Source organism: Opisthocomus hoazin, chromosome 28 (assembly GCF_030867145.1).
Source record: "Opisthocomus hoazin isolate bOpiHoa1 chromosome 28, bOpiHoa1.hap1, whole genome shotgun sequence".
NCBI classification, from domain to species: Eukaryota; Metazoa; Chordata; class Aves; order Opisthocomiformes; family Opisthocomidae; genus Opisthocomus; species Opisthocomus hoazin.
The window spans coordinates 2,340,536-2,361,843 of record NC_134441.1 but is presented as its reverse complement, the minus strand read 5'-3'; the positions used below and the strand labels follow the sequence as shown (position 1 = coordinate 2,361,843).

Here is a 21,308-nt window from a genome sequence, read left to right as displayed (position 1 = left end):
CACCCACGCCGGGCTGCACCAGGCTCTGCTGGAGCCGAGCCCACGCCCGCACCGGGATGTGCCACACCAGTGCCAGGCTGTGCTGGGGCCCAGCGAGCTGAGCCCGGCTGAGCCAGGCCAGGCCCAGCCGAACTGGGCTGAGCCGAGCTGGGCCAAGCTGAGCCAAACCAGGCCCAGCCCAGCCAAACTGAGCCGAACCGGGCCGAGCCGGGCCCAGCCGAACCGAACTGGGCCGAACGGAGTAGAGCCCAGCCCAGCCAAACCGGGCCGAACTGGACAGAGCCGAGCCGAGCAGAACCGGGCCCAGCCGAGCTGGGCCGCGCCGGGCCGAGCCGCACCGGGCCGAGCTGAGCCGCACCGGGCCGGGCCGCGCCGGGCCGAGCCACACCGAGCCAGGCCGGGCCGGGCCGCAGCCGCTCCGCTCCGCCCGGGGCGCCGCCGGCCGCGCACGTGCTGCCGGGGCGCGCTGCCCAATGGCGCGGGGGCGCGGCGGGGCGGGCCCCGCGCTCTCGTTCCCGGCTTTGCCCAATGGCGGCTCGGCCTCGCCCCACCCCTCCGGCCAGCGGGCCAATGGGAGGCGGCGGGCGGTGCCGCGCGTCAGGTCGGGGCGGGGCGGGGGGGCGGCGGTCACGTGGGGCGGCGGGCGGCGGTTATAGCGCGGCGGGCGGAGGTGGCGGGAGCGGAGCGGGCCCGGCGCGGAGCGGCTCGGCCTTGCCCGGGGAGCGCGGCCCGGCGCTGCCGGTGAGTCCGCGGCGGGGCGCGGGGCTCGGCGGGGGCGCGCGCGCATGGTGGCGGGGCGCACGCGCGGGAGCGGCCGTTACCGGCGCGCGGGAAGGGCCGTTACCCGGTGCGGTGCCCCCCGCCCCCCCCCCCCGCTGAGCCCCGTCTCTCCCGCGCAGGATGAAGAGCGGAGCAGGCCATGGCGCGGCCCCCGGCCCACACCCCCCGCGCCCGGCGGGGCCGTAGGACGGCGCAGCCCCCCCGTGCCCTATAGCGACCTCCCCACCCCCCCAATATTTAATTTTATACCTAATTTATTAACGCCCCCCTCCCCCCCCGGCCCCAAACCATGGACCCGACCCCTGCCGTGCCCCCCGCCCCCATGGCGGCCTTCCTCTGGATGCTGGTCCTGGGCTTCGTCATCGCCTTCGTCCTGGCCTTCTCTGTTGGCGCCAACGACGTCGCCAACTCGTTCGGGACGGCGGTGGGCTCGGGGGTGGTGACCCTGCGGCAGGCCTGCGTCCTGGCCAGCGTCTTCGAGACGGTGGGCTCCGTCCTGCTGGGAGCCAAGGTCAGCGAGACCATCCGCAAGGGGCTCATCGACGTGGAGATGTACAACGGCACGCAGCAGCTGCTGATGGCGGGCTCCATCAGCGCCATGTTCGGTGAGGGGGTCCCCAACACCGGGGGGGGGTGCCTTGGGGTGTCCCGACGATGGCTTCCTTACCGGGCTCCTCCTCCTCCTCCAGGATCCGCTGTGTGGCAGCTGGTGGCTTCGTTCTTGAAGCTCCCCATTTCTGGGACCCACTGCATCGTTGGGGCGACCATCGGCTTTTCGCTGGTGGCCAAAGGGCAGGAAGGCGTCAAGTGGTCCGAGCTGCTGAAGATCGGTAGGTCCAGCTCCCCGCGGGCTTCCCCCCGCAGCGGGGCGGCGCTGATCCTGCCTCTTCTCCCTCTCCCAGTGCTGTCCTGGTTCATCTCGCCCCTCCTTTCGGGCATCATGTCTGCTGTCCTGTTCTTCCTGGTCCGCAGGTTCATCCTCCGTAAGGTAAGGGCTGTCCACCCTGGTTTTTGACTTTGTAGAACCATTAAGGTTGGCAAAGACCTCTAAGACCATCGGGTCCAACCGTTGACCCAACCCCACCATGTCTGCTGAGCCATGTCCCCAAGTGCCACCTCTACCCGTTATCCCTTTGGGGATGGGGACTCCCCCGCTGCCCTGGGCAGCTTGGTCCTTGGGGCTACCAGGAGCTCCCTCCGCTGCCCGTTGGACTTGGTGCTTGGCCTCCGTGCTCCCGGGAGCTTCTCCAGGCGCATCCATGACGCTTGGCTGAGCCTTTGTCCAGGAGGAGCTGGAGGGCCGGGAAAATGAGACCCATAGCTGCTCCCGAAAGCAGAGATGACCCACAGAGGTCCCTTCCAGCCCCCACCGTTCTGTGATTCTGCGAGGGGGCTTCGCGCAAGCTCCTCCAGAAGGTCTGGGCCGGGAGTGTCCCACCTGGCCTCAGCAGAAGCAGCTTTGGTTTCCACGTAGCGAAGTAGCCCAGAATTGAGAAGATCAGAGCTTCGTGGTGGGCTTTTCCCTGGTGCAAGGCTGGGCCTCCTCGTGGGCCATGCTGCAGAGGAGGGCAATGACCGACAGCGGTGGCTTTTTTTTTTTTAAAGCCAGGAGGGCCAGAATCATCCCTGGCGCTGTGGAAACTGCGCGTTCCTCCCAGCTGTGAGCCCGAGGGGTGCTCGGGCTGGCTTCGGGGCCACCCTCCCGCTGTTGGGAGCCGGGGAGAGCCTGGGGAGAGGGCTTGGGCACCCAAAGGTGCTGGAAATGGAGGTGGCAGCTTCAGACCTTGTCTTTCGGAGAGGCCGATGGCGCGCAGGACGCTGCCAGCCCGGAGCGGGGGTAGCCAGCCCAGTGCAGAGGAACTCCGGCACTTTCTTCTGCGTATTTGAGATTAACTTAAATTATTTTAGGTCTTTCAGCTCTGACTGTTTCTGGTTCAGGAGATGTTAAGATCTTATCGCTCCTGGTTTCTGCCTGGCAGCCCTTTAAAACAACCCAGCGTCGCGGTAACCTCGCGTAACCGGCCTTTCGGAGCCGGGCTGGCCCCGGTGCCGAGTGGCCCGGGTGCTGCGTCCCGCTTGGCGTTCCGTAGCGCTCGGTGTGTTTGCACCGGCGCTCGACCCCCGATCGCTGGGCAGCGGCGGAGATTCAGGGCTGCTGCTGCTGGGGCGAGGGCCGCTCCGCGCAGGTTTGCGGTCGGATGAGCTGCTTTGAGTAAAGGACGGAATAAACCGGCCCGAGTCAGCTGGAAAGAGGTAAAAGCTTTGTCCGACAAATGGATTTGTCTGAAAGGACCCCGGGGAGTTGAGAGAAAACACGGGTGCAGGTGGAGGTCTGCAGGGTGGGGAGCCTCGGAGGGGTCCCGGAGCCCGGCAGCCCCTGGCTGTGGGCGCGGATGAGACGCTGCGGCCTCGGAGCGGGGGGACCTGCGGCTGGGCCGTCCCTGGGGACCCCCCTGGGACACCTCGGAGGGGTCCCGGAGCCAGGCAGCCCCTGGCTGTGGGCGCGGATGAGACGCTGCGGCCTCGGAGCGGGGGGACCCGCGGCTGGGCCGTCCCTGGGGACCCTCCTGGGACCCCGTGGTGGGCTGTCAGGGGGTCCGACGGCGGCAGCCCCGTGGGTTGTGCTCCGGGTGCTCTGCCCGGACCCGCTCTGGGGAAGGGGCTGTTGCTGGCTGCTCCTCGGCTGCCGCGCAGCCCTCGAGCTCCGGCGTTCCCAGCGCTGCTCCCGCTTTCGCAGGCGGATCCGGTGCCCAACGGCCTGCGAGCGCTGCCCGTCTTCTACGCCTGCACCGTGGGGATCAACCTCTTCTCCATCATGTACACCGGCGCACCCCGTAAGTACACGCCACAACGCTGCAACCTGAATTTGTGACTTCTTTCCAAAACCTCCATTAAATGCACGATTTACCCCTTTTTTGCTTTACAGGGCTGAAATCTCCTAGAAGGCGGCTGGCCTGTGCCGGTCACGGAAGGCTGCAGGCTAGCGTGCGCCGAGTTCTGGGCTAGCTAGTTGCCCAGCCAGAGAGACCTGCTCAAACTAAACCCCTCCAGACCTTTCTCCTTAGACTTCCCAGGACTTGGCAGAGAACGTGACTTCCCCCTTCCCTGTGCCAAAGCTCAGGGACGCGGCCGCCGCCGGGGAGGCTCCTGGGGCTGCCGGCGGCGAGGCTGGGAGCAGGGACGGGGGCTGTGCCTCCCGAGCCCCCTCGGGATGAGCTCGTTACCCCCGGGAAGCAGAGCTGGCGCCCGTGCCGAGGAGCGGAGCGGGTATTTTGGTTGGAAAAGCCAAACTGAAATGCCTGTTTGGCTGTCGTGTGTGTGTGGGGGGACGCAGGACGAGGAGGGGGCTCGGCAGGGGAAGGGCGGCTCTGCCCGCGGAGCCGGCGGCTCCGTAACCGCCCTCGGCCGGGGTGACTCGGCGCGAGCCGTTTTCGGTCCCGGCGTGGGTTTCCTGTTGTGCAGGACTCGCTGCAGGGGGGGTGAGGGCAGCCTTCGCTCCGTAAACAGCGCCTGGAAAAATTTGTGGCTCCCTTGGCTTCCCAGCCCGGGGGAGGAGGCAGGGCTGGGGGCACGGGGGGGCCGCCTGGCACCCCCGAGGCGGATTCGTGTCGGGCTGGGCGAGCTCCGCGGGGCCGGTGGCCTTGGGCGAGCCGGGCTTGGCACCAGCCGACAGCGCAGCGCGGGGGTGCGGTGCCGGTGCCGCGCTGGGAGCGGCGAGTTCTCGGCCCCCGCCGAAAGTCACGCTGCGGGCGAGAGCGCTCGGCACCGGCTCACGCGACGCCGCAAGGCGAGCTCTGCGTCCCCGGGGACGGAGCGGGAGCAGCATCCTGCCCGGGCGCGGGGCGGTGCGGGGGGCTCTGCGGTGGGGACAGCCCTGCGTGTCCCCTCGGCGAGCCGGGGCCGCGGTGCTGGCGCTGCAGCAGCCATGCCGGGCAGTATTTTTTTTTTTATTTGGGTTTTTTTTTCTTTCCTTTGACATTGCAGCAAGTGAGGAGCCCAGGGCTGCGGGGAGGCTCCTGTCCCCGCTCGGGGCACAGCACCCGTCCCCGGCCGGAGGGGAAGGCGCGGGTGCGAGATCAGCTTTTGGTGGGGGGCAGTGGTAACCCAGGGGGGGCTTCTCCGTGGGCTGAGCTCTCGGTTTCGGCGCGGCCGGCGCCGGCTTTCCGACAGCGTTTCTCCCGAGCAGGCGAATCAGCAGAGGGACGTCGCAGGCGGTGGAGTCCCCGCGCGGGGACGGAGCGGAGTCGTGCGTCGAGGAGGCTTTTTGCCCGGAGGTTTTCAAAGATCCGTTGTTTTATTTCCTAGTGCTGGGCTTTGACAAACTTCCTCTGTGGGGTATCCTCCTAATTTCGGCGGGGAGTGCTGTTGTCTGTGCTCTCGTCGTCTGGTTCTGTGTGTGTCCGAGAATGAAGAAGAAAATTGAACGTGAGTAACGCCGCGCTCTGCGCTCCTTGGGGAAGGGCGCGCTCGCGCTAACCGCCTTCTCTTCCCAGCGGGAGATCCCGTTAGCCGCAGGGCCCTCGTTAGCCGGGAGCCGAGGCTGCCGTTAGCGCCGAGGCTGCCGGGCAGACCCCGAGTCGCGGGGGTGAAGCGGCTCCCGGGACCCCTCGGCCGCAGCGCGGGGTCTGGCGGCCGGTTTGGGAGCGGGGCCGTCGCTCCTCGAGCCGCGCGGGGCAGCGGGCGACGTTCGGGAGCCCGGATTCTCTCTTTAGTGGGGAGGAAGAGGAGGCAGGAGCCGGCCCGCTCGGCGGGGTGACCGTGACCTCGGCGTACCCGCGGGTCGGCCTTCGGCCCGGCAGGTGCCGATCACAAGTTAAAGCTGCGTAAGCCACTGAAATCCGTTCCCTGCGGCAAAAGGGAGAGAAAAAAACCTCTCTTGAAAGGCAGCCAGAAGAGCGGTCCCGGGTTCTGCCTCCTGAATAAGGACGGGCGGCTCGCGGGTGGCCCTGGCGCAGAAACCCCGCGGCGCTGGAGGAACTGGGGACAAGGGGGGGGACACCAGCGTCCTTGCCAGGCTGGGGTGACTGGGCCTGTGGCTGGCAGCTCGATGGCCGCCCTTGGCGTTCCTCTGGCTGTCGGCGCCGCAGCTGAGCTCCCGCCTGCGCGGCGAGCTGCCCCGCTGGGGGTGGGTGCTGTGGGGCTGGGTGCTGGGAACCGGTCCCGTCTGCGGCGAGGAGCTGGTGTTTTTGTCGCTGTCCGAGGGCGCTGAGCTCATGTTTTCACCCGGAGAAAACACGCTTTTCCCGGCAGAGGCGGAGGGACGGGCTGGGCTCCCGGGGCTCGGCGCTGCTGGCGGGGCAGGGGACCGGGAGGTCCTCGGGAGGAGGAGACGGGCTCCTGTTTGGCTTTGCCACCCACGGGTGGGAGCTGGAGGGGAGCCCGGGTGGCTGAGCCATCCTGAGCCGGTGGGCTGGGATCTTCCGGGCACCTTCCCGGGGGTCGCAGCCGCCCCGGATGCGGGTCCGGAGCATCCCACGGGCGCTGGGGCCGGGACAAACACGGCTGGGAGAGGAACCTCTGCTGTAGGCAGGATGGGGCCCGTAATGGTGCTGGCCGCACCCCGTGTGGGTGGGGGGGGGCTAAAAATAGGCGATGAGCTGGCCTGCGCTGGTGCGGCTGCGGTGCCCAGGCAATCACACCTTATCCTGGCCGTTTCCAAAGTTCAGGAACGGGAGCGGGGAAGCTGTAAATTTTATTTAGCCGCCATGAATCGGAGCGGCGAGCGGCGTGGGCGGGCGGCGGGCGCGGCGGTGGGAAGGGGGCTGACGGCAGCTTGCCTCCCTCGGCAGGAGAGATCAAATCCAGCCCCTCGGAAAGCCCCTTGATGGAGAAGAACGTCGGCCCCAGGGAGGACCACGAGGAGCCCAAGGTGCCCCTGGGTGCTGCCAAGAGCCCGGTCGCCGACGTGGCCTCGGCGGCGTCCCAGCGGGCGGTGGGGGAGGACAGGACCGTCGCCTTCAACCTGGGGGACCCCGAGGACGCCCCGGAGCCGGAGAGGCTCCCCAGCCTTGACCTGAAGGAAACCAGCATCGACAGCGGTGGGTGCTGGGGGGCGAGGTGGGGGTGTCGGGCTGTCCCCCCCAACCCCGGCCGCTAAACCCCCGCCGTCTCTCTCGGCAGGAGCCGTGCGGCTGCCCAACGGCAACCTGGTCCAGTTCACCCAGCAGCTGGGCTCCGGCGGGCAGCACCAGTACCACACCGTGCACAAGGACTCCGGGCTCTACAAGGAGCTGCTCCACAAGCTGCACCTGGCCAAGATGGGCGACTGCATGGGCGACGCCGCGGACAGACCCCTGCGGCGCAACAACAGCTACACGTCCTACACCATGGCCATCTGCGGCATGCCCCTGGACTCCCTCCGCGCCAGGGACGCCGAGGACGTGGAGAAGCTGACCTGGCCGGCGGCCGACGCCAAGAAGAGGGTGCGCATGGACAGCTACACCAGCTACTGCAACGCGGTGGCCGATGCCCACCCGGCCGCCGACGTGGATCTGAGCGCGGCCCAGGTGGAGATGGGAGCCGGCGAGCGGAAGGGCAGCACCGGCTCCCTGGAAGAGTGGCAGGACCAGGACAAGCCCGAGGTGTCCCTCCTCTTCCAGTTCCTGCAGATCCTCACCGCCTGCTTTGGCTCCTTCGCTCACGGTGGCAATGACGTCAGGTGGGTTGGGGCAGCGGGAGCGCGGGGCTGGTGCCCGCCGCGCCCGCAGCCTCCGGACCAGCTCCCCTTTCTCCTCCAGCAACGCCATAGGGCCCCTGGTCGCGCTCTACCTGGTCTACCAGACGGGCGACGTGGCCACCAAGGTGGCAACCCCCATCTGGCTGCTGCTCTACGGAGGCGTGGGGATCTGCATCGGCCTCTGGGTCTGGGGGAGGAGAGTCATCCAGACCATGGGCAAGGACCTGACTCCCATCACGCCCTCGAGGTAGGGGCTGCCGGGGGGGCAGCCCTGGAGCCCCCCCTCCATGTTCTCCCTTCAGAGGGGGGGGGTTTCGTTGTTGGGGTGTGGGTGGCCCCGTAACACCTCTCTGTGTCCCTCGGAGGGGTTGGTCTGGGGCTGCCGTCGAGGTGGGGTCTGCTGTGGGGCCAGGGGAGGCTTGGGGCAGCCTGGAGCCCCCCCTCCCCGTGCTCCCTTGGGGGGGTTTCGTTGCTGGGGTCTGGGTGGCCCCATAACACCTCCCTGTGTCCCTCGGGGGGGGTGTGGGGGGGTCAGTCTGGGGCTGCCGTCGAGGTGGGGTCTGCTGTGGGGCAGTGGGAGGCTTGGGGCAGCCCTGGAGCCCCCCCTCCATGTTCTCCCTTGGGGGGGGGGGGGTTTCGTTGCTGAGGTGTGGGTGACCCCGTAACACCTCCCTGCGTCCCTCGGGGGGGGGGGGGGGTCCATCTGGCACTGCTGTCGAGGTGGGGTCTGCTGTGGGGCAGCCCTGGAGCCCCCCCTCCACGTGCTCCCTTGGGGGGGTTTTGTTGCTGGGGTGTGGGTGGCCCCATAACACCTCCCTGCGTCCCTCGGGGGGGGGTGTGGGGGGGTTGGTCTGGGGCTGCCGTCGAGGTGGGGTCTGCTGTGGGGCAGGGGGAGGCTTCGGGCAGCCCTAGAGCCCCCCCTCCCTGTGCGCCCTTGGGGGGGTTTCGTTGCTTGGGTGGTGGAGATGGGGTCTGGGTGGCCCCGTAACACCTCCCTGTGTCCCTTGGGGGGGGGGGGGGGGGGGGTGTCCATCTGGCGCTGCTGTCGAGGTGGGGTCTGCTGTGGGGCAGCCCTGGAGCCCCTCCACGTGCTCCCTTGGGGGGGTTTTGTTGCTGGGGTGTGGGTGGCCCCATAACACCTCCCTGCGTCCCTCGGGGGGGGTGTGGGGGGGTCAGTCTGGGGCTGCTGTCGAGGTGGGCTCTGCTGTGGGGCAGGGGGAGGCTTTGGGCAGCCCTAGAGCCCCCCCTTCCTGTGCTCCCTTGGAGGGGTTTCGTTGCTTGGGTGATGGAGATGGGGTCTGGGTGGCCCCGTAACACCTCCCTGTGTCCCTTGGGGGGGGGGGGGGTCCGTCTGGCGCTGCTGTCGAGGGGGGGTCTGCTGTGGGGCAGCCCTGGAGCCCCTCCACGTGCTCCCTTGGGGGGGTTTCGTTGCTGGGGTGTGGGTGGCCCCATAACACCTCCTTGCATCCCTCAGGGGGGGTCGGTCTGGGGCTGGCGGGGGGGCTGGCGAGCCGAGTGAGGACCCTGGGGAGAGCAGCCCTGGGTGGGGCTGGGGCAGGGGGTCCAGCCCCCCCCTTCTCACGTGTCCCTCCGTCCCCGCAGCGGCTTCAGCATCGAGCTGGCGTCCGCCCTGACCGTGGTCATCGCCTCCAACGTCGGCCTCCCCATCAGCACGACCCACTGCAAGGTGGGGGGGGGCCCGGGGGGGTGGGCCTGGCTCGGGTGCCGATGGTGCCAGGCTGGTGGCCCGCCATCGTGTCCCAGCTCTGCTGCCGGCGTCGCCATGGAGGGGGGGGCAGTGGCCACACAGGGCGGGGGGGGGGGGGGTCCCTGGGCTGGGGGGGGCACTCGAGGAGGTGACAGGAGACCAAAACCCCATGGGGGGGCCACCCCAGTGGCTGTGGGAACACTGGGGGGGCCATGCCCTGTCCCCAGCACCCTGCTCTGTCCCCAAGGGCTGGAGACCCTCAGCCACACAGCTGGGTCCCCAGGTGGCACAGGGTGGGTGGCACAGGGGGGTCCTGGGGTGGCAGAGGGGGGGGTGGCAGCACATGGGGGTCAGCACAGGGGGGGGTCCTGGAGTGGCACAGGGGGGTCCCCGGCTGGCAGAGGGGGGGTGGTGGCACAGGGGGGTCCCCACCCCGCTGAGCCCTGCGGCCCACCCAGGTGGGCTCCGTGGTCTCGGTGGGCTGGCACAGGGGGGTCCCCACCCCACTAAGCCCTGTGGCCCCCCAGGTGGGCTCCGTGGTCTCGGTGGGCTGGCACAGGGGGTGGCACAGGGGGGGTGGTACAGGGGGGTCCCCCCAGGGGGGTTACCACCCCACTAAGCCCCGTGGCCCCCCCCAGGTGGGCTCCGTGGTCTCGGTGGGCTGGCACAGGGGGGGATGGTGGCATATGGGGGTCCCTGGGTGGCACAGGGGGGTCCCCCCAGGGGGGTCCCCACCCCCCTAAGCCCCGTGGCCCCCCAGGTGGGCTCCGTGGTCTCGGTGGGCTGGCACAGGAGGGTCCCTGGGTGGCACAGGGGGGGTGGCAGAGGGGGGTGTCCCCCCCCCGCTGAGCCCTGCGGCCCCCCCAGGTGGGCTCCGTGGTCTCGGTGGGCTGGCTGCGCTCCCGCAAGGCCGTGGACTGGCGCCTCTTCCGCAACATCTTCCTGGCCTGGTTCGTCACCGTCCCCATCTCGGGGCTCATCAGCGCCGCCATCATGGCCCTCTTCAAATTCGCCCTCCTCAGGGGCTGAGGACACGGGGGGGGGGGCTCCTGCTGCTCCCCCTTCCCTGCGGCCCCCCCACCCCTCCCGGAGCCGGGGGGGGGGGGGGCTGGGCAGGGGGCTGCTGTCACCCCGGGGGCTTCCTCCGCTCGCCGTAGCGTCGTCACTGAAGTATCAGAGTTTGTTTATTGTTATTTTTTTTTTAATATAAATGTCTTGGCGCTCAGTTTTGGGGGGGGTGCGTCCCCCCCCCCCCCCCCCCCAGCTGCGCTGTAGCTTTAGATTAGCAGCTCTGCGAGGCCACTTCTCTTCATTTAATGACTTTAATTAAGCTCCCCTGGCACGGATTCCTCCTTGGGTAAGGCTGGGGGCTGGTCCTTGCCCCTCCTGGGGGGGCTGGGGAGCCGTGGGGACCCCCCCCCTCCATCGCGGGCTGCGCTGCGTTCGGCTTCGCCTCCATCGCTGTAGCGGTGCGGACCCCGCTGTCCCACTGGGGGGGGGGGTCCTGGTTCCCCCCCCCCCCCCATGGCTGCTACCTCGGACTCAATAAAGATTCCCTTCGTACGCCAGCGCTGCCGGGGGGGGGGCGCGGGGGGGCCCTGGGCCCCACGCCCAGGGCTGGGGGGGGCTGATAACGGCCTCGTGTGTGGCCCCCCCATCACGGGACCGGCTGTCACAGCCCGGGGGGGGTTATCGGGGCCCTGCACCTGGGGGGGGGATCCTTATGGGCCCCCCCCCCCCCCCCCCCCCCCCGGGGCAGGAGCTGCTGCTGGGGTCCCTATGGGGGGGGGGGGGGGGGGGGCCTGATCCCTCCCGTGCTGGGGGGCCTGGGGTTAAAGGTGGGGGGGGCACCCGGGGGGGCTGAGCCCTGCCTGGGAGGGGGGACACGGGCTTGGGGATGTGCCCTGGGGGGGGGTTGGGATGGGGGGGGACACAAGGACATCCCCGCTGGGACTGTGGGTGCCCCCTCCTGTCTCTCCCGGGGGGAGGGGGGGGTGGGCCCGGGTTGGCCCCCCCCCCCCCCCAGCTCTCCCCTGCCCGGGGGGGGCCGGGGCCGGTCCTTGACCCCCGGTTAATGATTCCCCGGTGCCCGGTGCCAGCGGCCGCGCCGGGCAAACACCGGGGGCTCTGGGGGGGGGGGGGGGGGGGGTGTGTCCCGGGGGGAGGGGCGGGGGGGAAGCCCCTTTTGGGGAGGGGGTCTGCCCCATTTGGGACGCATTGCCTCATTTTGGGGGGGGGTCGCGAGGGGGATCGCCGCCCCATTTTGGGGGGATCCCAACCCCGGGCCCCGCCGGTTGGGGCCGGGGGGGGGGGGAGGTCCTGCGGGGCCCCGTTCCAGCGGCGGCGGGACCCGGGGGGGGGCCCGGGGGACCCCCGGGCGCTGCGGGGGGGCTGCCGGCACCGGCGGCACCGGGGGGGGGGGGGCAGGACCCCAGGGGTGCAGCTAAGGGGGAGGGCTGCGGGAGGGGGCAGAGGCCCTGCGGGGGCACCCCCACCCCCCACCCCCATTTAGACCCGCCGGGGGGGGGGGGGGGGGGGGGGCTCACCATCCCCCAACCCCCCCATTTTTCTGCTCCAATAACTCACTGTGGGGCCCTGGGCAGCCCCCCCTCCTTCCCCTGCCAGGGACTGGGACGTGGGAACTGGTCCCCATCCCATCCCCCACCCTAGACACCCCCCCCCCCCCCCCCCCCATAGTTTCCCCCCCCCCCGGGGTACCCCCCAGAATCTTCCTCAGCCGGAGCCTGGCGCTGGAGAAGGTCAAGTGCTTCGGCTTGGACTGCACCCTGGCCAGGGCGTTTCTCTGGGTGGGTGGGGGGCGGTGGGACCCCCCCAAACCCCTCCCCCCCCAGTGTACCAGTCCCCCCACTACGAGGAACTGGTCTCCATCGGGTACCCCCAGGAGATCCTCGCCCACCGGTACGACCCCACCTTCCCCACCCTCGGGTGCCATGGGTGCCCCTCGCTGCCCCCCCCACCCCACGCCGACCCCCGGCAGCGGCCCTGGCGAGCCCATTTCGACCTCGTCGTGGTGGACCCCCCCAAGCCGCTCCTCTTCGCCAAGGGCACCGTCCTGCGCCGTCAACACGGTGGGGACCCCCCCGCTGCCGCGGGCACCGGTTGGGGTGGTGGGCACCATAGTGGGGGTCCCATGGACATCGCAGGGGGGATTCGCCATTGGGTGGGAACCGAGCGGATATGGGCACCGGTTGGGGTGGTGGGCACCGTAGTGGGGGGTCCCATGGGCACTGTGGGGGGGGATTTGCCGTCAAGTGGGCACCAAGTGGGTGCAGGTAACGGTCGGGGTGGTGGGCACCATAGTGGGGGTCCCTGGGCACCGTGGGGTGGGATTTGCCATCAGGTGGGCACCGAGCGGGCGTGGGTAATGGTTGGGGTTGTGGGCACTGTAGCGGGGGTCCCATGGGCGCCGTGGGGGGGATTTGCTGTTGGGTGGGCACCGAGCGGATGCGGGCACCGGTTGGGGTGGTGGGCACCATAGTGGGGGTCCCATGGACATTGCAGGGGGGATTCGCCATCGGGTGGGCACTGAGCGGACGCGGGTAACAGTTGGGGTGGTGGGCACCGTGGGGGGCGTCCTGTGGGCGCCGTGGGGGGGATTCACCATTGGGTGGGCACCAAGCGGGCGTGGGCACCAGTCGGGGTGGTGGGCACCGTAGCGGGGGTCCCGTGTGCACCGTGGGGGGGATTCACTGTCGGGTGGGCACCGAGCGGGCGCGGGTGACGGTACCCACCCCGTCCCAGGGGTCTCTGGTCCCGCAGGACACGGGGACGCTGCGCGTCGGGGCGCACACTGGCCCCCTCCAGCACTGCGCCGTCTGCTCCGGCCGTGAGCGCCCGGCCAGCGTCCGTGGGTGGCAGGGACGGGGGCAGGGACCACGACGCGCCCGCGCCCTGGCCCTGACGTCCGGCTGCCGCAGGCCCCTCGGACGTGGTCTGTGACCTGCTGGGCGTGAAGGGCGAGGACATTCCCTGCGTGGGGGACCACATCTTCGGGGACATCCTCGAGTCCAAGAAGCGGCAGGGCTGGCGAACCTTCCTGGTGGTGCCCGAGCTGCCCCGCGAGCTGCGCGTCTGGATGGGGAAGAGCGGTGAGCAGCGCCCGGCCGGGGACATGGCCGAGCCACCTTGGGGACACGGCCAAGCCCACCTTGGGGACATGGCTGAGCCCACCTTGGGGACATGGCCGAGCCACCTTGGGGACACGGCCAAGCCCACCTTGGGGACACGGCCAAGCCCACCTTGGGGACATGGCTGAGCCCAGCTTGGGGTCACGGCCAAGCCCAGCTTGGGGACATGGCTGAGCTCACCTTGGGGACATGGCCGAGCCCACCTTGGGGACACAGCTGAGCCCACCTTGGGGACACGGCGATGCCCAGTGTGGGGATGTGGCTGAGCCCACCCTGGGGACATGGCCATGCCCAGCTTGGGGACACAGTTGAGCCCACCTGGGGGACACGGCTGGGCCCACCTTGGGGATGCGGCTGTGCCCAGCTTGGGGACATGGCCATACCCAGTGCAGGGACACAGCCGAGTCCACCCTGGGGACATGGCCATGCCCAGTGCGGGGACACAGCCGAGTCCACCCTGGGGACATGGCCACGCCCGGATTGGGGACACAACTGGGCCCAGCTTGGGGACACAGCCAAGCCCAGCTTGGGATATGGCCGAGCCCACCTTGGGGACATGACCAAGCCCAGTATGAGGACATGGCCATGCCCAGCTTTGGGACACAGCTACTCCCAGCTTGGGGACATGGCTCAGCCCAGCTCGGGGACACGGCCTGGAGCCTCCTACCCCCCCCAATGGCAAAACCAGACCCGGTGGGACATGCCCTGATGCCCTGTGCCGGTCACGGGGGGACGTTGGTGGCGCTGAGCCGGCCCCGTCGCCCTTGCAGAGCTGCGGAGCCCGGAGCTCTTCCTTGTGGAGCTGTACCAGTGAGTGGGCACGGGGCGGGCGGGGGGCACCCATGGGGACCCCCCAGGCGGGGCTCTCCCTCGCCAGGCACTGGGACAGCGGCAGCAGCGAGCACCCGGACGTCAGCTCCATCGAGCGTCGGATGCAGGTGACGCCCGGGGACCCCCATCCCAGCCGCGGGGTGGGAGCGGGGGCGTCGGGTGCCCTGACCGTCCCGCCACCCCCGCAGAAAGTCACGCACGGGATGGGCACGAGCCCCGGGAAGATGGGCAGCCTCTTCCGCTGCGGCTCGCGCCGGACCCAATTCGCCAGGCAGCTGATGCGCTACGCCGACCTCTACGCCGCCTCCTTCGTCAGCTTCCTCTGCTGCCCCTTCAGCTTCCTCTTCCGGGCACCCCCTATCCTGGTACGCAGCCCCCAGCCGTGCCTCAGTTTCCCTCTCTGCCCGCGGCGTGGGGTTCAGGGCTGGCGGAGGCGGTTGGGGGGCTCCCAGCCCCTCGCTGCCAGCCTTCTCCCGGCGCAGATGGCACTCGAGTCGCTGGTGGAGCACGGCCGGCTGGACGCGGGGGGGTTGGTACGGCCCTGGCACCATGGATGGCCCGGCACGGCCCCCCCCGGCCCGAAGGTGGGTGGCAGGAGGGCATGGGGGTCACCAGCAGTGGGGTCCTGCGCCCGCTGAGCCCCTCCACCTCCGTCTCAGGCTGCTGGGGACCCCCAGAGCTCCAGTGGGGAGGAGGAAGAGGAGGAGGATGGAGAGGCCTGAGCCCAGCCCAGCGCCGACAGCAGGAGCTGGCCCCAGGAGGGTGGTCGGCGGTCCCGGACCTCGTGTGTTGCCAGACCAAAGCCCCCCATGGTCAGCGAGCAGTGACCCCACGATGGCTGGTGGCCCTGGCCCGTCCCCCCCGTGGGCTGCCCCGTGCCCCCCACTTGCCAGACCCGTGCTGGGGCTCCCAGCGCCGGCTCCACGACTGCGTCCAGCACCGAGGTTTCTCCACAAAGACACTGCGCCGGCGCCAGCTGTGTCGGGAGGAGGCCAAAGGGGGGGATGAGGACTGGACCGCTGCTGGCTGGGGACAGGATGGTGACGATGGGGGCACAAGGCTGCTGGGGGTTGGCCCCTCGAGGGAGGGGAGGCTGCCAGACCCTCGGAAGGTGCCGCGAGCGGTGCGGCGTCTGGCACCATCCTACAGCAGGAAACTCGGGGCACGCGGCGCAGCCCCAGGGGATGCAGCCCATCGCTCCCAGCCCGCACCACGCACACCACTCACGAGGGCACACGGCATCTCTGACACAAGGATTTCTGTAATTAAAACAATACAAACAATTATAGAACAGAAACAGGGTTACGAAGCGCTACCGCTAACGTATTTACATCTGAAAGGCAACAACAAGAGCACTCAGGGGAGGGGGTGCAAGGCGGCACGGGGGAGCAAGCAGCCCGCCCGCCGCCGGGAACCCCTCAGCAGCACCCTGGGGGGTACAAACTCAGACCCTCCAGCTCCGCCACCTCGGGCAAAGCCTTGTTTTTCCGGAACAAGAACCGAGTTTCCTCCTCAGCCACCAGGACTTCTCGGAGGGATGACACCACAGGGTCGTGGTCCTTCAGCATCTGCGGGTAGAGCTTCCCAGCCCGCTCGATCCGCAGCGAGCGCCGCACCGGCGTCAGGAATTTCAGCTCCGGCGCTTCCAGCAGCTCCCTCCCTCTGCAGAGAGGACGAGAGCCTTCAGGCAGAGCCTGCCCGGAGGGTGCTTGCTGCCAGCAGCGGGGCAGCTCGGCCTCACCTGCTCGCAGAGGTCACTTGGAGCTTGATGGAGACGGGCAGGAAGGAGCTCGCTGTCGGGCAGGGAGTCGCGGCCGCGTGCTGCCACTCGCTCAGGCCAGGCGTCCTGGGCTCCCCAGCGCCGGGCCCCCCAGCATTTCTCCCTGCTCGCAGAGGGAAAGGGCAGCGTGGTTGCAGAGAGCGGCAGCTGGGGAGGGATCACAACACCGCGGCGCTGCGGGCACAGGCTGGGGCACCTCGCCTGATGGGCTGGGATCGAGCCCGGCCCCAGCAGAGCAATCTCGCCCCGTCTGGGAGGGCTTTCACACCCCTCGGTCTCCAGCAAAGCCCACAGGGACGCAGGGCGGTGGGACGCACCGCAAACCTGCCCGCAGCAGCCAGGAACCCCAGCCGGCTGCCCCCCGCGTGGACGGTACCTCCTGCTGCCGGGTTCGCAGCCTTCAGCATGTCCAGGACGACTCTGCGGAGCTCCTCGAGCGGCTGCGGGAAAAGCAGACGGCGGGTCAAGGCAGGCCCGACTCGGGAACAGAGCCCGGAGGCACAGCGCAGCGGGAGGAAAGGGTTTTGCCGCGTCGCGACACCCCGCGCCGCAGCCAAAAGGCGGCCAAAGGCGGCGGGATTTCCCTTCTGCGAGGGAGAGCGGCCAGCACGCGGGCACGGCTGGGCAGGCGCCCGCCCCGCGCCGGGAAATCCCACCCGATGCCGCCGTTCCGCCGCCCAGCCCGGCGCAGAGCTGCCCTCCCGTCGCTCCCAGCACAGCGCCGACGCGGTGCGGGGTGCCCGTCCCGCCCCGGGCCCTGGCCATGCCCGCACGGCGCTGCCTGCCCGGCCGAGCGCAGCCCAAGGGCTCGCCACGGGGCAGCTCCGAAGCGCTGCTTTCCCCACCACCACTCATCCCAAAAACGCAGCCCCCGGGACCTGGCGGGCACGCGGCAGGGGACGCGGGGAGCTGCCGCCGAGCAGCGCGCCGCGCTCACCGCAGCGCCCGCGCAGACCGCTGCTTTGTACAGCTCTGTCACGTCAAAGGGGCCGCTCCGCGCCAGCAGCTTCGCTTTGCAGATCCAGAACTTGGCGAATTTCTCCGCCTGGGGCAGGCGGGACAGCACGGCCGAGAGCTCCTCTGCCCGCACACCCTGCCAGAAGAAGGGCAAGGAGAGAGCTGGCAACGGGGGCGAGCCCGCAACCGCCCCGTCTTCCCCACCAGCACACCTCGCCACGGCCTTCGGCCCACCCGTAACTCCTCAAGGACTTTTACTGTTCCTACGCTGATGTTCTCCCTCCGGAACCGCAGCCAAGCCAGCGAGGATGCTTTTACAATCACAGAATCGGTCAGGTTGGAGAAGACCTCTAAGACCAAGTCCAACCGTCACCCCAACCCCACTGTGGCTGCTAAACCGGGTCCCCAAGTGCCACATCCACACGGGTTCTGAACCCCTCCAGGGATGGGGACTCCCCCACTGCCCTGGGCAGCCTGGGCCAATGCCTGACCGCTCTTCCAGTAAAGACATTTTTCCCAATATCCAGTCTGAACCTCCCATATCCAACCTGAACCTCCCCTGCTCGCTCCAAGCCCTGCTCTGCTGCTGGGGGGACGTCGCCCTCCTCCCCTGGGATGCTCCAGGAGAAGCGGAGCCCGGTCAAGCAGCCCCTTTCCCGTTCCCACCTCCTCAATCAGCTCCAGACACTCGGTTAATATGGCGTTGATCTTCTCCGCCAATAACTGCTCCAGGTCCTCCTGCTCCTCTTCCTCCTTGATGTTTCCAGAGGACAGCTTCGCTGGGGTTTTCTGAAGCAGCGTCATAGGCGGCCGCTTGTAGGTCTTGCCTTTGGATGCCAACCACTCCTCCAGCTGCCTCCTGTGAAAGGACCAAGGGAGCGCTGTGACCCCCCAGCAGACCGCCAGCGCTCGCCAGGCTCCTGCTTTCCCTGGGCACTTCCCTCCAGCCCGCTTCGGCTGCTCAGCAGGAGCTGCTGCACCCACCCGAAATACGCAGCCGAGCTCCGGGCCGGCAGAGGAAAACCCTCTCAGGTTTCAGCGTGCTCTGAGGATCAAACAGGATCGGTGGGAGAGGAACCCCAGGGTACCCCCACATCTCGTCCCCACCCTCCTCTTTCCCGGGGCGTCAAACAGGCGCTCGCTGGCCAGGGGACTTGGGACCCTTCTCAGCAGGTCGCTGCCGCCTCGCCCCGCTCAACGTCTCCAGCTCTGCCGTCTCCTGGGCCGAGGACAGCGTGGGCCGAAGCTGCTACTCACTTACGGTCCGCAGCCGTCGGGGGCTTGGGAACGCGCCTGGCCTGCACTCCGCTCGCCTTCGGCCGCCCCGGGTTAACCCCATCCGTCCCGCTCTTCAAGCCGCTCTCCATCGCTCGAGGTCTGGCGCCGGGCGCGCCGCGAGGCTGCGTCTGGGGGACTGCGCCCGCAGGAGGCTCCACCTTTGCGGCCTTCCTCCCCGCCTCGCCCTTCGCCGCGGGCTTTTGCCACAGCCCGGGGCCAGACGGTCTCCAGATGGGTTTGGGGTTTGGGGGGCCCTGGGGGTTGCTGCAGCCCAGAGGCTTGGCAGGAGACCTTCTGATCTGGGGAGGTCTTCCCTGGGGCTGAAGGCTTCCCGCTGCAGGTGCGCCCAGTGGCTTCCCTACGCGTTCCCTCGCCGTCTTGGTTTTTCCCTGGTTCGCCCCTGGGTTTTTAGGCAGCAAATCAGCAGCAGCAGTCGGTACCCGAGGGGGCTGCACTGGCTGAGGTCTGACACTCGGCTTCTGGGACGCGCCCTTGGAGCCCGGCAGGGCTTTGCTGACTTTCTCCCGACCCGGCTCTTCCTCAGCCCGGCGGCTGTGGACTCCGTCCTTGGGGCCCGTGGCGGTTCTTGGCGCCGCGGCCGAGCTCTGCCTGGGAGCCAAGACGCTCTTGTTCCCGAGATTGCTCCCGGCAGACCGAGGAACTCTGCTCAGCGCAGGGCGCGCAGAGGCTGGTGCGCAGACGTTCTCTTTGTTGCTGAGCAGCCTCTCCTGCAGCCCTTCGTTTCGGGAGCCACGTGCCCCAGGAGCGGGGCGGCGGCTCCCAGTCGGAGGGGCTGCAGCGGCGACAGTCGCCTCCGCGGGCTTCCGCTGCCCTGCGGGATTCAGGCGACCGGAGCTTGGAGCTGGCAGCCTCCCTCCGGGCTGCGCAGGGCGGCTCTTGCTCGGCCCGAGCCCCGCAGGAGGCTTTGTGCTCTTCCTCGGCGGCTCTGGATGTGCTGCCACTGCTCTCTGCGACGCCTTGGAAGCCATCGGCCGAGCAGGGCAGTCAGCGTGCCGCGGGGATTTGGCACCAAGCTTGCCATCCCTCGGAGCGCCCTTCGCCGCCTCTCCCAGAACGTCCTTCTGGTTCTTCTCGACCTGGCGGGACAAAGCGAACCTCAGCCCCGAGGAGAGCTCGGCTCGGGCAAACCCCGACCGCTCGCTCCCGCCCCAGCCCTGCCAGCACAGGGGATGGCCACGCCAAGGCCCGCGGTGCCAGAGCCGTTGGCAAGAGAACCGGGACACAGCACCCGCCAGCACACGGGCAGGGGACCAGTCCTCCCCGCGCCGAGTTCCTGTGGAAAATAACGAGCTGACTTCTTGCCAGGGATTTAGCGACCCGTCGGCTGCACCCCCGGGGTCAGGAACTCCCTGCTTACAGGGTTCGGGTGCCCCGCTCTGACCAGACTCGCTCCAGGCACGGAACACAAAACCAGACGCCAAAGATTTCTCCTTACCTGTGCCCGTCTGGAAACTGGTTCTGAGAGAGGGTTCAGGAGATTCGTCTGGTCCTTCAGAAAGGCTCTGTAGGAAGTCAAACGAGGTGTCCGGTTATTTCAGAGCTGCTGCAGAGAAGCTGAAATATCTAAAACTCTGCTGGGTGTCTCTGCCACGGGAGCTTACGAGGAGCTTCTGGAAATCCAGAAGCTGCCAAGGAAGTACCATGCAGTATTAATTCTTTCTCCTTTGTGTGGCAGCAGCAAAGCAACACAAAACATTGACACCCAAGGCTGTCACAGAGCTCACGGCTTCTGCTGACAAGAAAAGGAACCAAAATGTTTCGTGCAGGCGGGGGGGGCTGGCAGGGAACAGGTCTGGAGGAGCTGGGGAGACTCCGAAAACCCCCAGAAAAGACAACATCAGCCAGCGGGAAACGCCAGCGCTCCAGCCATCCCTGGGCTCCTGCGGCCGGTAACGCTGCGGGGTGCTGCCCTGACAGCCCCGCGCTGGCAGGAGGCGATTCCCCGCACGCCGGGTATCGCTGCGGGGAGCAGGCGGCTGCCGGCAAGCCGGGCAGTCAGCTCCAGCCGAGAGAACCAGCGAGCGACCCGGGTCGGGAGCTCGTCCAGCCCCAGCCCAGCGCCCTCCCGACTCACCTGGCGCTGGGGCCTTGCGGCCACCCCTGGGCTGCGAGGTTCTCCTGGAGCCGCCCTCTCCGCTCCGCTGCCAAGAGACGGGAGGAAAATGCAGCGGGTGCCCCGCGCCCCCCGCCCGAGCCTGCCAGCGCTGCTCCCACCAACCCCGGCGCCTTCCCAGCGCCCGGGGGCTCCCGGGCACCCGAGGCCCAGAACCTCCGCGGCGCTGGGGAAGGACAAGGGGGGACGGTGGCCACGGCCCCGCACCCCGCGCCCGGCGGGGCCTCACCCGCTGCCAGCCCCGGGGACGGGGAAGACGAGGGGGGGCTCGGCGGGGGACACCTCCCACCCCGCCTTGTCCCGACCCCCCGGGGCTGACAGCGCTACCGGGGGGGTCTCCCGGCGGGCTCAGCCCGGAGCCCGGCCCCGTCCCGGCCCCAGGGCCTCGCCTCAGAGCTGCCCCCCCCAGGGCCCGCAGGCCCGGGGCTCTGAGACCGCCTCAGCCTCCCCGTCCCGCCTGGACACCGCGCCCCGGGGCTCCCGCCCGCGGCCCCCAGCCCCTCACCCGCAGCGCCCGGCCCGGCCCGCTCCATGCCGCCCGCTCGCCTCAGCGCCGTCAAACCACCCGCCCGCCGACGCCAACTGTCAGGCCGGGCTCATTGGTCACCGCCTTCTTCAAACCGGCCAATGGGGAGCGCGGCCGGCGGGCGAGGAGAGCCGCGATTGGCTAGAGGCGGGCGGGTGGGGGGGAGAACGCGGCCTCTCCGGCAGCACCACTCCCTGGGGGCGGGGCTGGGGGCGGGGCTGGATCGGGGCGGGGCGGGGTAAGCCAGCACCAGCGGCGGCGCCGTCAATTGGAGGCGCTTGGCGTTAGCGGGCGTGGGGTGGGGCGTCGGGGCGGGGCTCGGCACGGAGGGGCGGGGCTCGGCATCGATGGGCGGGGCTCGGCATGGAGGGGCGGGGCAAGGCATGGCGGGGCGGGGCATTTGTTGTTTTTAACATACATATGTATACATACTTATAATTTATGTACATTCATTTGGAAACGTTGTGGTTTTTACTGGGAATGGGGGGAT

At 69.3% G+C, this 21,308-nt stretch overlaps 3 protein-coding genes across 4 annotated transcripts; 2 read left to right on the top strand and 1 right to left on the bottom strand.

Annotated features, from left to right (window-relative positions):
- Positions 1 to 655: 655 nt before the first annotated feature.
- On the top strand, positions 656 to 10,727 carry SLC20A1 (solute carrier family 20 member 1). Of its 2 annotated transcripts, none has more exons than XM_075444639.1 (11): positions 656 to 741; positions 900 to 1,385; positions 1,470 to 1,610; positions 1,683 to 1,768; positions 3,518 to 3,614; positions 5,086 to 5,205; positions 6,570 to 6,818; positions 6,901 to 7,438; positions 7,518 to 7,703; positions 9,059 to 9,143; positions 10,032 to 10,727. In XM_075444639.1, exons 2-11 carry the CDS (start codon positions 1,070 to 1,072, stop codon positions 10,191 to 10,193), a joined length of 1,980 nt encoding a protein of 659 aa, XP_075300754.1. In that variant the 5' UTR covers positions 656 to 741; positions 900 to 1,069; the 3' UTR covers positions 10,194 to 10,727. The 2 variants fall into 2 exon arrangements, with proteins under 2 accessions (XP_075300754.1, XP_075300753.1); XM_075444638.1 differs by lacking the exon at positions 10,032 to 10,727 and adding an exon at positions 9,623 to 9,995.
- Positions 10,728 to 11,084: 357 nt separating this feature from the next.
- Positions 11,085 to 15,393, top strand: LOC142364635 (cytosolic purine 5'-nucleotidase-like). The gene is given in 11 exon segments (XM_075444549.1): positions 11,085 to 11,119; positions 11,890 to 11,975; positions 12,017 to 12,242; positions 12,244 to 12,253; positions 12,945 to 13,011; positions 13,103 to 13,273; positions 14,083 to 14,122; positions 14,190 to 14,250; positions 14,332 to 14,508; positions 14,626 to 14,727; positions 14,803 to 15,393. Coding segments are annotated over 11 exon segments (1,038 nt in total). The 3' UTR covers positions 14,866 to 15,393.
- Positions 15,387 to 20,866, bottom strand: CKAP2L (cytoskeleton associated protein 2 like). Its single transcript, XM_075444846.1, has 9 exons — positions 20,798 to 20,866; positions 20,254 to 20,320; positions 19,615 to 19,681; positions 18,138 to 19,255; positions 17,547 to 17,739; positions 16,861 to 17,016; positions 16,300 to 16,363; positions 15,885 to 16,026; positions 15,387 to 15,805 (listed from the first exon to the last, which is right to left on the bottom strand). Exons 1-9 carry the CDS (start codon positions 20,823 to 20,825, stop codon positions 15,562 to 15,564), a joined length of 2,079 nt encoding a protein of 692 aa, XP_075300961.1. The 5' UTR covers positions 20,826 to 20,866; the 3' UTR covers positions 15,387 to 15,561.
- Between the last annotated feature and the right edge of the window lie 442 nt (positions 20,867 to 21,308).

Bases quoted from the DNA above. Each gene is read 5' to 3' on its own strand.
- SLC20A1 (XM_075444638.1), top strand. From the start codon at position 1,070: ATGGACCCGACCCCTGCCGTGCCCCCCGCCCCCATGGCGGCCTTCCTC. The intron at 1,386-1,469 runs GTGAGGGGGTCC...CTCCTCCTCCAG, and splicing joins CTCCATCAGCGCCATGTTCG to GATCCGCTGTGTGGCAGCTG. The intron at 3,615-5,085 runs GTAAGTACACGC...TTTATTTCCTAG, and splicing joins CATGTACACCGGCGCACCCC to TGCTGGGCTTTGACAAACTT.
- CKAP2L (XM_075444846.1), bottom strand. From the start codon at position 20,825: ATGGAGCGGGCCGGGCCGGGCGCTGCGG. The intron at 17,740-18,137 runs GTGAGTAGCAGC...GTCCTTTCACAG, and splicing joins CCGACGGCTGCGGACCGTAA to GAGGCAGCTGGAGGAGTGGT. The intron at 17,017-17,546 runs GTGGGAACGGGA...TTCTTCTGGCAG, and splicing joins GTCTGGAGCTGATTGAGGAG to GGTGTGCGGGCAGAGGAGCT.